A 15551-nucleotide genomic window follows, 5' to 3' on the forward strand; every position below is an offset into this window, starting at 1 on the left:
AATATTTAGAAATATTACACTAATAAAGAGGCTGCTATAAGGAAGGTGAAGTGAAGTGAAAAGGCAAATATCTTTGGCGAAGAATTAAAAGAATAAATATATTTAAACATATATAAAAATTATATATGATAAAAAACTCTTATTAAATATATTTCGAAATAAAATGTAAGTGTTGCAATAAAATAACAACAATGAAATTTATTTGTCCAAAAAGAATTTTCAGTATATCTTAAATACTGAACATTTTTTATATCAAATTTTTCATGCAAAATATCTTTTTATACCCGTCACCCTCAGAGTAGAAGGAAAGTTATTATTAGTTAATAGAAGTTACTTCGGAATTCAGTTTTGTAGCATAAAACAGCTTCAGCAATCGGGTTTTAGTTGCATTGTTTGACAATCTGGCATATTTTGAACTCTATGGTATATGTTGAGTTTGAAAGTATATTTATGTACCAAATATACCGAAATATTTGTTGATATATTTTAAATGTAATAGGATTTTTATATAGCATTCAGTATATTTTGATATTTTTCGATATATTAATTCGGTATATTTTAAGAATAATACCGCACTCTTTTGCTTTTACTCAAAACAACTAACGGGTATCTCACAGTCGAGCACTCTCGTCTGTACTTTTTTTTTTTACTTATCTTTTAATAAAAGTAACGAACGAATAAAAAAGTCGAAATGCATTTGACTAAAAATCAATGTGCTAAGTGAATAAAAGTTAATGCACTCAACGCCACTGATGTGAACTTAATTTATGCAAACTTTTAATAAAAAACGTTTTTATAAAAATAATAAATTTGCCTTCATTCACGCTGCACTTCACCGCTCCCTCCAATTTGTTCAGCCACATAAATTTTCATATGACCATTTAATAACAATTTGTTAGGTAAAAAATAACCAATTTCAACACCACATAATTTACATGAATAAAATTGCGATTAAAAAACTTTTGATTGTTGAATACAAATAAAAAAAACTATTTGAAGTTGATAAATTTCTTAACGAAGCTGCTGCCAATGAAGATTTCTGGTAAAAGGTTAAATTCGATATTCAAAAAATGAAATATATATTTATAGCTCAAGAGTTAGTTAGGCACTTTAAATAATGAAATGAATTTATTCGATAGTTATTTTATTGTTATATTTATTACAAAAAAACGTCTCCTACGCTCTAAGAAATGCGAGAAATGCCGCGCGCGTTTTTTACCAGCGATTTTTTAAAGGCGCGCGCGAGTTTTTTTTTTAGCAGCGGTTTGAAGCGCTTACAATTAATTATATATAAAAATAATTGTTATTTATATATAGTATAGTATCATATATATGTTTACTATTGATAATGATAATGCTATTACTGCAATTGAAACATTTACAAGCCTAACTGTAAGCCTTCTATCTGTATGTGTGTGTGTGTGGAAATTTGCTTGTCATTTGAAAAGTTTATCACAAAATTTTTCGTTACCGCACTTTGCGCACAATTTCCGACTGCTACTGAAAGTCCGCCTCTTTGACACCTAATTGGCTCCTGAACCCCGACAAATGTTTGCCCAGACTGCGGCCTGCCGTTGTGGACGAGAACGAGTACGAGGATGTGGATGTGGTCTCGCCTCCATCCGGATGCGGATACTCGTAGCTGCTGCTGCTCGTCTGATATGTGACAGCAAAGTCTGGCGTCGGGGCCAGGAGCAAACCTCACGTGCGCACAAATTTGTACACTATCAAAAAGACCATGAACGAGATGGCCACCAGGACGACGGCGGTGACCACTTTGGCGCACGTATTCAAACCGGATTCATGCGGATTCAGCGGCCTGGAACTGGTGTGCGTTGCCGAACGGCGGCGCTTCGTGGCCAGACCCCGTGCGAGGGCGGGGAATGCCAGCGACTGTGTGAAGGTCAGCTTGTGTATGGACTCGCTGAGCGAGTAGGGACCCACAGAGCCGCGAGCCGCCGCCCGGAGCAGCACGTACTCCAGATCGAGGGCATCGAACAGCGAATAGCGGGCGGTCATTGTCGATGACCGGCGACGGCCATCGTGATGCTGTTGCGACTGCTGGTGCTGCTGATGATGATGATTGTGGTGATGGTGGTGATGTCCGCCATGGCGTGAATCACGATCGGATTGCGGCTGCAGCCAGGGATCGGAGACGCGCTGCTGTGCGCCCGCGCCTGCGCCAACAGCAAAGGCAGAGGAGGAGCAGGCGCCGCTGCTGGCGGTGGCAATGCCACCGCTGCTGCCACAGCCGAGCCCACCAACGCCAATGCCAATGCCCATGCCCACGCCAACGCCAGCGGCTGCCACACCCCCGCCCAGGCTGACCGCTGCCACGGATGTCAGCGACGACGTCGTCGACGACGAGGCCGAGCACAAACGCATATTCGTCGCCAGTCCGTTGTCGTGAAACTCGTTCGCATCCTCGATCGATGTTTGATCCGGCGACGTTTGCGCCCTCTCCAAAGCAGCTGCATGCTTCATGCGCAATGCAAACAGACGTGCATGATCCGGATGCAACAATGCGCTCGATTTGCGGCGATAATTCGCTGCCGCACTCCCGCTGGGCACCACACAGATGCTGTTCCTCATGTGCCGCCGGCCCAGCGATAAATTTGGCGAACCCTGCGTCGGCGTGCTTGTGGGCGACACATGGCACGAGCCGCCTCCGGTTTGGCCATGAGGGAGCCCAAGGATGCCCGGCGGTGCGATGAATGCATTTGGCGATGGCGATGCCTGCACAGAGTCGATGCCAGAGTCGCCGGCATGGAGAGTATCACAGTACAGCGAGCTGCGACGCTCTGTGCTCAGTGTCAGATGATTGTTGCTGCGTCTGGTGGTTGCTGTTGTTGTTGTGTTGCTTCCTGTCGAGTTGTTGATGTCACTGTTGTTGTTGTTCCCGCTGCTGCTGCTCGTCGATGGAGCGCCCACACTGGTCTCCACAATGGCGGGAAAGATGAAGGATTGTCCGTCCGCTTCGCCTCGCGGTGAATCCTGTAAACAGCCAATGAAATTTATAATCAAAGTGCAAGGTTTTTCGGATGTTAAATCTTTTCTTTTTTTTTAAGGGGGATTTTTAAGCTTTCTTTTTCGGTGCTGGGAAACGCATTTCATTGTTAGAGGATTGAGATTAGTTCGGTGACTTTTTTGGTGTTTTTTTTTTGCATATTTACATGGTGAGAATCGTGTGGGTTCAGGGATTGAGATTTACTTACACATGACTCTGTGTAGAACTGAGAATTAATCGATATCATCTACAAATTTAATACAAAATATTGATATAAAATATGTACACAGTTGTTGGTGTCGTGTTTCATCTGCACTCTCAAAATAAATATTCAACGAAATGCCAAAGAAAAATTTGTTCTTCAGATTTGCAGAAATCACAAACTAACTTTCTGTAACTTTTGCCAAAACTTTTTGCTTTCGCGTCCGCACGCAATCAAAAAGTTTCCGTTGTATTTGAAAAAGAACATAAAATATGTAATACTCTTAATTCGCTGTTCATTAATTACTATACAACATGATTTTATAGAACTTGTAACTTAAGTTTTTTGATTAGGAATATTTTAATTCGAAATTTATACTCATCTAGTTAAAAATGTGGATAATTTAAGGAGAATTGTATTGATATTAAAAATAATTTCTTGTGTAGTATATTAGAACATGTTCTTCAATATTATTTAATTTATTATTTCTGGTTGCCAATTTAAAAAGAATTTTAATGATATTTAAAATTATGTATTGGATTACTTGATTTATTATTTTATCGTTGAAAGTCTAAGATTGATAATGTAAACTGAATTGTATTAATATTTATATATTCATTTAATATTTACTTTAAAGGTAACTAAACAAATGCCCTCCCTAATATATTTATATATTATTTGATTTGTTTTTTTCAGGTTGTAAATTAAGTATTGATTATCGCCATTTTTTTTAATGCTATACATTTTTACGTGCGTAATAATTATAAAAGGTTTTTCTTCGGCAGAATTATATATTTATTGATAAAATTTGATAATTAAGATTTCTTGATATCTAAAAAATATTTTTCTTACAGCATATTTATCAGCAAAATTTGATTTTTTTCTGATTAAAAATATAATTTATTTGGCATTTTATTGATAGTAAAAAAAATGTTATTTCTAATACATATATACAACACATTCATCAGCATTTTGAAAAATATTCTTTCTGGTTGAAAATCTATTGTGATAGTTTAAATTATATTGAAGGCAAACATATTTTCATTTTAATATACATATTACAACATGTTCTTCTTTTGATTTATATTTTCATAAGTTTCGATTCTATGTGCAGCAAAAGGAAGTGCTCTTTAAAAATGTTAACATTTTATTGCAATTAATATCGATTAATCCTCTTATGTTGTGCATATATAAATAAGTAAAAAGTTATACAAGAATTCGACAAAAGAGCCCAATAAAAGTCTAGTTTGAAAAAAACTTGATATACAAAATATACGCAAAAAACCTCAAGTATTACGGGTAGGTTTGCTTAAAAAATGCTATACACAATTTAGTCAAAAATAGAATTTGTAGAGCGAGCTAATGGGAGCTCGTTTGCTTTAAATATGTTAATCGAGGCATGCAAAAAAGTCTAGGATTTAGTTGTAGTAATAGAATTAGTTGAAAGTAAGTTGAGTAAGTAAAATGAGAAGACTAGAGAGAGAAAGAGAGAGAGACTTGATGTAGTAAAAAAGGAACGGAAGCATACCCGCTGGCCCTCGGGGCCGCTGTTACGACGCAACTGTACGAAGCCCTCCTGGCGCAAAAGCGGCTACCAAAACCAGCAGCAACAAACCAGGAAACCAGTAAACCAGCAAACCAGCAATCAAAACCAAACCAAACACGCAACGCACACACAGAAACATTGTATAGTAGTAGTAGATGGTTTGTTTTGAGTTTTGGTTTTTTGTTTTTTTTTCAGGGATTTGAAAGAGAAAAGTTTGAAAATAAATTAACACAAAACGCACAACATAACCTCGCAGACTGCAACTGAAACAGTAACAGAAACTGTAACGGAAACGGAAACAACAGAAATCATATTTCTACAACAGCAGCAAAACTCTTTGTTCACACAGTTTACACATTCACACACATAGATCACTTTAAGGCACTCACACACACATTCGCACGCACTCATAGACTGAGAGAGTAAAGAGAGATAACTGTGTGAACTGTGTTTCATTGTTTCCTTTTGTTTTTTTTTTTGTTCTGTTTGTCGTCGTCTGTTTGTGCCTACCTGGCTGGGCCACACCTGTAGTAACGGTAGCGAACAGGATGGTTTGTTGCTTGTCGACGCCGTGCCAGCACCGCCATTTGCCCCTCCACCGGCAGCCCCTGCATTCGAGGATGATGTGGTGCCCGACCCCTGGGAGAGGCTGGTGTAGTGCAGATGATTGAAACGCTGGGCATCGCTGCTGGCCGGCTTTGTGCGCGTCGGACTCTCATATCCCGTCGAATCGTCCGAGGATGTTGTCTTTGGCGAGCGCCAGAATCGCTTTAGGCGCAGTTCGCGCCTTTTTTCTTGTTTCTGCAACGAAACGCAAACCAAATCGATTAATGCCACGAAATAAACGACGTTTGCTCTGTGATTTTAAGCCATATGGTCGAACAACTGTGTAAACCAATTTGCCAATTAATTTGTCGTATTTAAACACTACTGCGCTACAAAATTGTCAAATTTCATTGAATGCACATATATATAAATACACACATTGAATAACACGGCCAAAATGGTTGTTGATTGGATTTGCATAAAAAGATTGCATACTTTTGGGCGCAACTCGCAAATTGATTTACAATCATCGAGTGTGTTTACACAGTTATCATTTTATGTTTTCATTATGGCATATGTTAGTATTTTTGAAATATTACTATGTAAAATATTTACTTTATATAAATATATCATTAAAAAATATTCAAATTGCTTAAGTAAATATACAACTGCAATTTGAAGTCAAAGCAAATTATTATTTTTGACATATTTAAAATTAAATTAAAACGGATGTATTGCTAGCAATAATTTAATTGCAATAATAATTTATTATTATTTTATTATTAATGTATGTAACTGAAAAATACTCATTTGCCAAAGTAAAAAATTGAAACTGCAATTTCAAGTTGAGAAGCCTTTTTTTTTACATATTTAAATGTACTGAATAAGAAGTTTAGAATACAAATATTAAATTCAAATGTTAGTGAAAGCTGCAGCTTGTTGTGATAAGAAACAATGAAATGAATAAATAAAGAAATGCTTTTACATTTATTTCATTTGTTGATTGAAGATTAAAATTTTAATTATAGCCAAAAGGCTTTAGTCGCTCTATGTATCTAATTTCATTGCAATAAGAAATTGTATTCGGTATTGATTTAAAAAAATAATACATTTCAATATATTTCTAAATAAATCTAATTTATTCAATTCAAACAGATATACCCTTCATACAAATATAAAAAAAGTTATGTAAAACCATAAAATTTTTAAATGAAACTTTAATTACTTAGAGAAATAACACAATTTTGAAAAGGGAATGCCTTAAGGTTTTAATATGATTGAAATTATGCATATTAAGTATAATTTTTTATATATATATTTTTTTTTTTATATATATTTTTAAGAAGTGAACTAAATATGTGAAATAAAGTATTTTATCAACTTAATCATTAAAGCATTTGCTTTAAATTTATTCAAATTTGCGAGATCAATATCAAGTCACGTTTTTAGGTGTATTCAGCTTTATTTGAAATATTTGCTAAAATGAATTAATTTAAGCTCTCCTGTAAATTGTTATTTGTATATTCGCAATATGAGTTTCACTGTATCGGTTATCATGTTATATTGCTGCGTTATCTTGTCTTGCATGCTCGTATGAGCGTAGCAGCTGCTGTCATTTATTAATACATTAACTGTTTTTAAATTCAGCCTTCGCTTTTTTATTGGAGCTGTACTCGTGTCAGTCTCTGCGTGTGTGTATTGTGAGGGCGTCTGTCTACCTACATGAGTGTGTGTGTGTGTGTGTGAGAGAGTGTGGGCTTCGATGTATGCGTGTTAAATAAACCAAAATGCATTTTGCGCTCAATGCCAATAAATATTTGTGTTTGCCCTGTTGCTGTAAGAGTATAAGTGTACTCCTCTGTGTTGCCATCTCTGCATCTGTGTTAGTGTGTGTGTGTGTATATAGTTGTATGTATGTATTTAGTTGTATGTTCGGTTGACGGCGGTTCTCCATTTGGGAATTTGCTCGCACCGTTTCGTTGTGTATTATTTTTTCAATTTAACGAGAGCTTTTGTATTTGTTGTTTTCGTTGTTCTTGTTGTTGTTGTTGTCTGACTTTCTTATTGCAATTTGTGTGTATGTCGTGTGAAAGGTCTCTCAACGGATATGAGTGTGAGCCGTTGTGTTTGTGTGTGTGTGTGTGCTTTGCTGTTTTCTGCCGTTGACAAATGTGAGCTGCCAGCGAAAACAGCAACAATAACAGCAACAACAACAACAAAAACAAATGGCAAAGGGAAGTACAAACTTATCGCGGAGGCAACGTGCCACGTGCCTCGTCGCCGCCATGTTGCATTTACCGATAAGCCACAGTTATTACAGCTCCAGTCGAACGCATTGCACGTTAGTCACGATATTTGTACAGCTTCATTTACAAGAATTTCACTTTTATTTTAATGAATATACATTTTCATTTGCTTTATTTGTTAATTAATTTCTGAATACATGAAAATTTTCATTGAAAATCAAACATTTTTCGCTCATATTTAAGCATTTGCTAAATTTCTGATGTTGATGAGTCGACTGAATATCATCTGTGCAACAATTTTTTAGTACAAATATTTAGCATATTCTGATTTTGTGTTCAAGTCAAAGCCTTTAAATTGTGTAAAACTATTTCGCAGATTCTAGTTCGTAAAATATTATATTTTCAACAAGTTACTTTAAAATATTTATACAAATTTATTTAATGTTTCAAAAAATAAACAACTTGAAGACAATTTTTTAATATAATTATATTTCATAGCTTGCAAAAATAATAAAATAATAAAAAATACAACAAAATGAAAAGATTTCATACTAATTTTGTAAAATATTTGGTAAATTTCTGAGGTATTTATAGCTTTTAATTAAATTATATTCAACTAATTTTATTCGTAATAAGTATTAAATATATAGTATAAACAAATAAATAAATCGAAAAATTGTGTATAGCACACAGTTAATATAGCTTGCAGTAATTATAATAAATAATATAAATATATAAATATAAGATTATACAAATTTCTTGCTCATTTTGTACAGCAAATGCTAAATTTCCGATGAAGTTAAATTATAATCAACCCTAATATATTATATATAATTTTGTATATTAAAATAAACCTAATCCAACTTCTTTGCTAATATAAGTTTCAGTTATAATTGCTTAAACCGTATTAAAAAAATGTATGAACATCTTTAAATGCTTGCTTTGTATGCAGCTTTAAGTAATAACGAAAAATGCGCGGATTTGTGTTAAATAATGCATGCTTAATAGTGTTGAGGATATATTTTGAGCATCTCGTTTCTCGTTTCTTCCGTTGCTGTGGAGCAAGACAAATGAGAAAAAAGTGCCGACATTGTTACCTGCATATTTTTGTAATATCAAATCCAGTTTATGTGTTTGGTATTTCATCCCCAGTCTGTTGTTGGCGCAAGACGAAAATCGATGGAAAACTGCAGAGGCATAAATTCTGAAATAAAAGAAGCAAATTGTGATGAACGAACGTAAAGCAGAAACACGGAACACAAAACACACAAAAACGAAAACTAAAATGAAAATATAAAATGTGCAACGCTGTCATCGTCGTGATGCTTGTCTGCAACAGAGAGAAGGATGGATGAAAGCACGATGTATCCTCCTAGGAGCTGGCCTAAACCTTCCTTCAAAAAAAGAAAGAAAGAAAAGGATGGAGGAAACACATTTCAATTACTCGCCGCACACAAACAAACATTTGACATGGTTTATTCGATTTCGGCAGCAGCCGACGAAACGCATAAATAGAAAGGATCTTCTGCTGGCTGCAAAAGAACAAGAGAGAGAGACGAAGCAAGCGAAAGCGGGGCGTTGTCGACAACATCGTCATCGTCATTGACGGAGCAGGAAACGCGCCTTGACTGTCACACATTAACACACGACAAGGACAATGAGGAATGGCGAGTGGCGAATGGCGAATGGCGACGACGCCATTAGTATTTGACAAGGACATTTGACTCATACAACATGCAGACACATGACCAAACCCCCAATATGTGCAAAACCCTTCATCAAAATGCCCTCCCCACACCTCACAACCTCACATGGCTTAACAGTCACCGTCCCCATTGCCAGCCCCATTGGCTCACTTGGTCAAGTTGAAGGGCAAAGTCTTTGCGAATTTACCACATGAACGCAGATGAACGTTTTGCGACGCCTGAAAGCATAAATCAGTATCGTCTGCTACTGCTCCTTCTGTTCTTCATTCCCTTCCTCAGCTACCTCTCTCCCTTGCTCTCTCTCTCTGTCTATTTCCAGACCCTCGCTGTGAGTTGCCTTCGATTGGCGTGATTAGAGCTTAGTCTTTGTACTTGAAGCTTATAATTAGTTTGGCAATTGCGTCGTCAGAGTTGCCTTCACATCGATTGCACTTGTCCTGTTTCTGTTTCTGTTGCTGCTCCGGCTTCTGGTCCAATGCTAATGGCTGCCCAGTAGGATATATGCCACTTGATGCCACTTTTAAGCTCCTTTGAAGGTCGTCCCCTTAAGTGTGCACAGTTGTCAAAGTTTGGCAATGGAATTGCAATTGGAATGCAAGTGTTTTATGACATTGTTGCACATCCTCGTAATGCCCTCAAGTAATCATGTTTGCCATGCAATTACCAAGTAATAAACTATTTTAAATATGTGTCCTTCAGCAAATTTTTATTGTTCGCATAATAGCTGCAGTTATGTCTTTAGCATTTCAGTTTTAAATAACTTGCAAGGCTGCGTGCTTGCTTGGTCCTTAGCAAAAAAGGTAAAATATATAATACTTCCTGGAATTGGCCTGCGCGTTTTCCTATAGTAACTATAAAAAATAATTCTTCTCGAAAGATGGCTTCACATTTTTCAGTTTATTTTTTTAGTATCTTTTTTGTTTGAATAGTTTATTAGAATATGATAAAAGATATTAACAAGTGGGTGAACTCTATGAGAAGAGAAAAGAGAACTAGAAAATTAGTCTTTTATTTAAAAAGATTAAATTGGCAATAAAAACAATGACGGAAACATATAAATTTTGTTGAGTAAGAAACGGTTGGAAGAACTTTAAAAATTTAGACTTTCATATAGAAAATAAACCTCTAATATTTTTAACAAAGATTCATTCTCTTTAATATCCTTAAGAAATTTTTATAGCTAATCAAATTTATTAGATTAGTTTAAACATATTGAAATGAAATGTGTTTTAAGTAACCAACAAAACTTCTTGATTTATTTTATATAAATCATATTGAAATTAAATGAAAACTGTCAAGAAGATTGTGATTTCCTAGGCCTACAAACTTAATCAATAAATAAATTGTATTAACAAAGTTTGTTCTCAAAAATTATATTTTCTCATTCCGCTTTTAAATACTTGTTCAATAACTTTGTTAATATTTCTTGCTATGCATTTAATAAGGTCACATCTGTGATATTCTATTCAACTGTGTAACACAAATTGCCATCGAATTGTAATTGAATTTTTAATAGAAAAGTTTATCGTATTTTACACTTTGAATTGTATCGTGCTTTGCCTTGCTTTAAGCTGCTTTCGGTATTAACTTGTTTAGCTCAAACTAAGTACTTTATATTATTTTGATACAGCTTTAAGGCAAGACCACTCTGTATTCCTGTCCAGCTGTGGCCACTTGTCTAGCCACCATATGTCTTGGCTTCACCAACAACTACAACAAAAGAAGCTCGAATGAAAGAAAAGGAAAAGCAGAAAAGAAAAGAAAAAAGTAAAGAAGCAAAAGAAAAGCCACAACAAAGCAAGTTGACAGCTCCCACAGAGTAAGTAAGCAGTTGCACTTGAGCTGACCCCCCGTCCGCGAGAATCAATTCCCACTCAGTGGCCAGTTGGTAGCTTGGCAGCTCACAGTTGGAAGCCTGGCAGTTGGCCAAAGGTAAGAATGGAAGAAAAAATAAAGAAACGTTTATGCCGTCGTCTGCTTGTTGCATTCCATGTCAATTGAAGGCCAACACGTGGTTCACTCAATGGCGGCTTCACCTCAACCCCAACCTCTACCTGAACCTCAACCTCAACCTTAAGCTGCGACATGCACGTTGCTGTGCCTCGTTTATTCAAAAGTCCGATTTGAGGTGTCCTTGATTGCGGTCTGCTATCCGGGTGGCCACACATTGCAATTGCCATTGTTGTGCGCCATGTCAATTGATGTCAACAAGCAGCGATGGTGGCGAAGTGGTGAAGAGTGCTGACCATGGTCAAGGATTCGTTTGCTATCGCCTTGTACCCCAGGCGAGACATATCAATAATATATGCAGCCATAAATCGTTGGTATCGTTTCAATTACTACCAACTGAAGCTAATGCCATCAACTTACTGTTGTATTTTTTTCTATTCGCTTGCTCTTTTTTTTTTAACCCAATGCCTGTCACGATAATGTCCTTTCTTTCTAGTTGCGCCGCGGCCCCGTTGGCGGCGGCGTCCTTGGAGCATGTCATGGCATAAACTAAACGACTGCACTCCATGTCCCCAACTACTTTAGATTCTGTAGCTATCACCCCTTTGTCGCCCAAAGCACGCCAGCAATTACACAAATCGCCACGCCCCCTTTTGGATGGGTGACCGGAGAAGGGGAAGGGGAAGGAGGCGGGGGCGAGCTGTTAACTCGCTTTTTGTGTTGCGCGTGACGAAAATTTTTAAATTGAAATAAATTTCTTGTGTTCCTTCTGTGTGCACGCCTTGTCGCCCGATGCCGACGTTGTCCTTGTTGTCCTTGCTGTCCTTGTTTCGCACATACTCGTGCATATCTGCATATCTAACTATATAGTATCGTTATCGTGTTTGCTTAACGTGTTTTTCTTGCCGCTCGTTATACGCTCCTCGTACATACAAAAATATATATATTTTTTGCTTCTTTTTGTTTTTGGTTTTGGTTTTGTTTTATTTTGTGTATTTCTTTGTGTTTTTGGCTTTTTGTTTTTTGTGTATTTGCTGCTTTGTTTTTGTTGCCGTTTTCGGCATGTATTTGAATTATAAGCAAATTTGTTGCCCGAGGCCAATTCGGTTTCGGTTCCAGTTCCCGTTTCCTAATGCCAAAGGTCAGGGCTATAGACAATATGCTTCTCTCTCTGTGTGTGTGTGTGTGTGTGTGTGTGTGTGCGTGTGGACAAGGACATCGCTGCCTGTTGTCGTGGTATCCTGCTACTCCTGCCACAGACACAAACCACATACACACAATTTATTGACAGCTTAGCAAATTCATAGTCGCTGTCTGTCGGATTCCCTTAATTACACTTAATAAGCACCAATTATGAATAATTAGTGAATAATCGCTTGACCTGTCCATCAACCCTTTTGGCCATTTGCGTTGTCTGGCCTTTTCCTAATTGAATGGCACACGTGATAAGATTTTTTGTTTATGCTTGTTTTTTGTGGGCCTTTTTACTGTGAGTCTAGGAAAGACCCAAACAAAGCCGGCTCAGACAAAGCAATTGAATTTTTATTACACGCCATTTAGTCAACACTCTCACACTCTCACTCACGCACACACACATAGACAAAGACATATACGTGTTTGAGTAAATTATTTATATAGCCCGTGTGGCCTATAATGTGCTTCTTCTACTCTGCAAAGCGTGTGCTTCAAGGGGCATATTAAATATAAATGAAGGGAAATCGTTATCAGTAGCAGCTTAATTTTGTTTATAATTTGCTGTGATTTAATTTAAAATTACATTTGATTCAATTAGTCATGAAATTGAACGCAATTAAAAAACAAAAAGATATTATAGAGTGGTAAATAAGAAATGTGAATTTGTTGCAATAAAATAATAAATTCGAATGTATATTTAATGTATTATACATTACAAAATACAAAAGCAAGCTTATTTTCCGAATGTCTTGTAGTTTTCTTAAGCACTAGAATTTATTAATACATTCATTAAAGTTTCAACTGGCGCCATCTATGTCTCGAATGTATTGTAATTCATATGCCTTATTATATTAAGTATACGGTAAGCAGAGTTCTATGCAAAGTCTTTATTTTTATTTTAATATAAATATAAGAAAATATAAATTCTTTAGGTATTCTCTCTAAGAAACAAAGTAAGGAGCATTTTCTAGTCATACATTCTATTCTCACTTTGCAAATTTACTCGTGCACTGCATACGTTTTCATGTGTAAATTATTGTTGCATACTTTAGCGGGCAACGCCAAAGTCGTTTACCTTCCCGAGCGCTGAAAATGAAACAGCTTTAGTGTGTGTGTACTTAGTAAGTGAGCATTGTTTCCCTCTGTGCACACACCTGTACTGTGTGTGTATGTGTGTACACAAGATATATATTTTGTGTACCAAGTCGAATGTAATTTAAGGACCCATTAACTGCTCCTTTGGGAGCTGCTAGTTTGTTGTGCGACTCTCTAACCCTAATTTGTCAAATTAAGTTGGGTTAACCTAATCAAATCGGACGTTGACCCGGGGGATAAAAACATAACATAGAGATTCCCATTTGACTTCCTATTATGATGCATATTATGCTTATTCTTTACCCAACCCAAACGTAATTTGTTTATAGCTTAACTTTCGAAATAAAGCGTTGCAACTAATTTGCACCCTCAAACCCGGCAATTTATTCGACTTAAGCTCAGTGTTTCTCCTCCCCTCGGTAATCCTTGAGGACAACCATAAGCGTTGCATGAGTGAAATGTCAAATGGAAAACCGCTTAGTTGATGAGGCATTTAAAAATCACTTAAAATTGTTTTCTGTTGTTGTTGTTTACAGCCTCTTTGATACTGTCAGCACAAGAAGATTTCACATCAAATAAATTAATCTGGGATTATCTGGTATAAGTATGCCAACTTTTTTGCCATTCTATTTACCTGTTCGTGCTGGGTTTTGTTATCAAAGGCTGCTGTACTTCTTATGCTCAATAAGCTCAACTTATCAGTTAAACTACAAAATATTCTTTTAGCTAGTTTAATCAGAAAATGCTTTTCTCTCTCTTTTGAGATTCATTCCGAATTCAGAAGCTGAAAGGCAACTAGATTTAACATGATTTCAACACACAAATTAAAAGTGCTGAGTAATAGATTATAAGAAATTGTATGCTTTAATCTCGCTCACAATGCTGTTTATCCACACACACTTTGAAAAGGACTTCAGTATCGACTTGCACATCCTTCAGGTTCTTTTCTTTTAAGCGAGCCGCGTAAATCAGCCAATGGAAATATTTTTCCGCACACTTGAGCGCCAATTCAACTGGCAGGCTGTTGGTAGCTTTAGATGCTCTGACTTTCCTTCGTTTCTCTCTTTCTTCTGTTTGCAGTTCTTGTTGCCTGTTCCTTTCTTTTTAGCTGGCTACTTTCCCTTGCACTTGGCCAGACTGGCAGGCAGGCAGGCAGGCAAATGGCACAGCTGTTTCTCGTTCGCTGCTTTATGCAAAAGCAATTAACTTAACTTTCTTTCATTCTTCTTTTCGCACTCGCTACCTTATTTTTTACGCTGTTACCTTATGGGCAGAGAGCTTCCTTTTGTAAGTGAGGTATAAACTCAATGTAAAGGTACAAATACAAGTTCGCGTCGCGATAATTCTTTTCTCTCTTGCTTCAAAATTTGCATGCCAAACGGGAAATGGCGGAGAACTCGCTGAAAAGAAGCATCCAATACAAATTGCGAGTAGATTGACCTGTTTTGCGGCTTTCGTTTCCTTTCGTTTCGTTTCTTTTCATTTCTTTTTCATAGTTTCTTCAGCTGTTCAGCCCGTATTAACATTTTAACACATTTTATAGTTGAAACGTGACATTTGTTGCCATTGGTTTTTGGCTTTAGCTGCGGCTTTCGCGTTGGCTGCCGCTGCCGCTTTCTGGTCTGGTCAGCAAACCGATTGTAAGTCGAATTCAACGGAAACGTGGCGAATTTTCGCCCAGAAGCAACTTAATTCCTTATTCTGCTCTGCATATGGTTCGCTGCCTCGGTGTTTGCTCTACTACATTACTTTTTGGTATCAAAGTACTTTGAATTTGGCAATAGACTTGAGTTGACTACTCAGAAATATATAAGAACATAAATACAAATACAAAGTTATTTCATATTTATCTAATTTAATTAGTGAATTTGTCTATAAAAGCACAAATATTATATGAATTGCATTTTTGCTTTGATTAAATACTCGTAAAATGAATTAATTAAATTGCTAAAGATTATGATTATGATTTACTTGATAAAAATGCAATAAAATATATGGTAGATCATAACAATAATAATAATAATACTAAACAATACTAAAAAATAAACAAAAAACAGTG

At 36.4% G+C, this 15551-nt stretch overlaps 1 protein-coding gene across 1 annotated transcript in view; it reads right to left on the reverse strand.

Annotated features, from left to right (window-relative positions):
• Nucleotides 1-213: 213 nt before the first annotated feature.
• Nucleotides 214-15551, reverse strand: part of LOC132792101 (protein pecanex) — a 31540-nt gene continuing 16202 nt past the window's right edge. The window contains exons 2-5 of the mRNA XM_060801331.1: nucleotides 8645-8751; nucleotides 5266-5556; nucleotides 4738-4800; nucleotides 214-2994 (exon numbers count right to left, since the gene is read on the reverse strand). Coding sequence (XP_060657314.1) covers nucleotides 1702-2994; nucleotides 4738-4800; nucleotides 5266-5556; nucleotides 8645-8650 — 1653 coding nt within the window. The 5' untranslated portion in view covers nucleotides 8651-8751 and the 3' untranslated portion in view covers nucleotides 214-1701. The remainder of the gene's footprint in view (nucleotides 2995-4737; nucleotides 4801-5265; nucleotides 5557-8644; nucleotides 8752-15551) is intronic.

The sequence above is a fragment of the Drosophila nasuta genome, chromosome 3 (assembly GCF_023558535.2).
Source record: "Drosophila nasuta strain 15112-1781.00 chromosome 3, ASM2355853v1, whole genome shotgun sequence".
Lineage (NCBI taxonomy): Eukaryota > Metazoa > Arthropoda > Insecta > Diptera > Drosophilidae > Drosophila > Drosophila nasuta.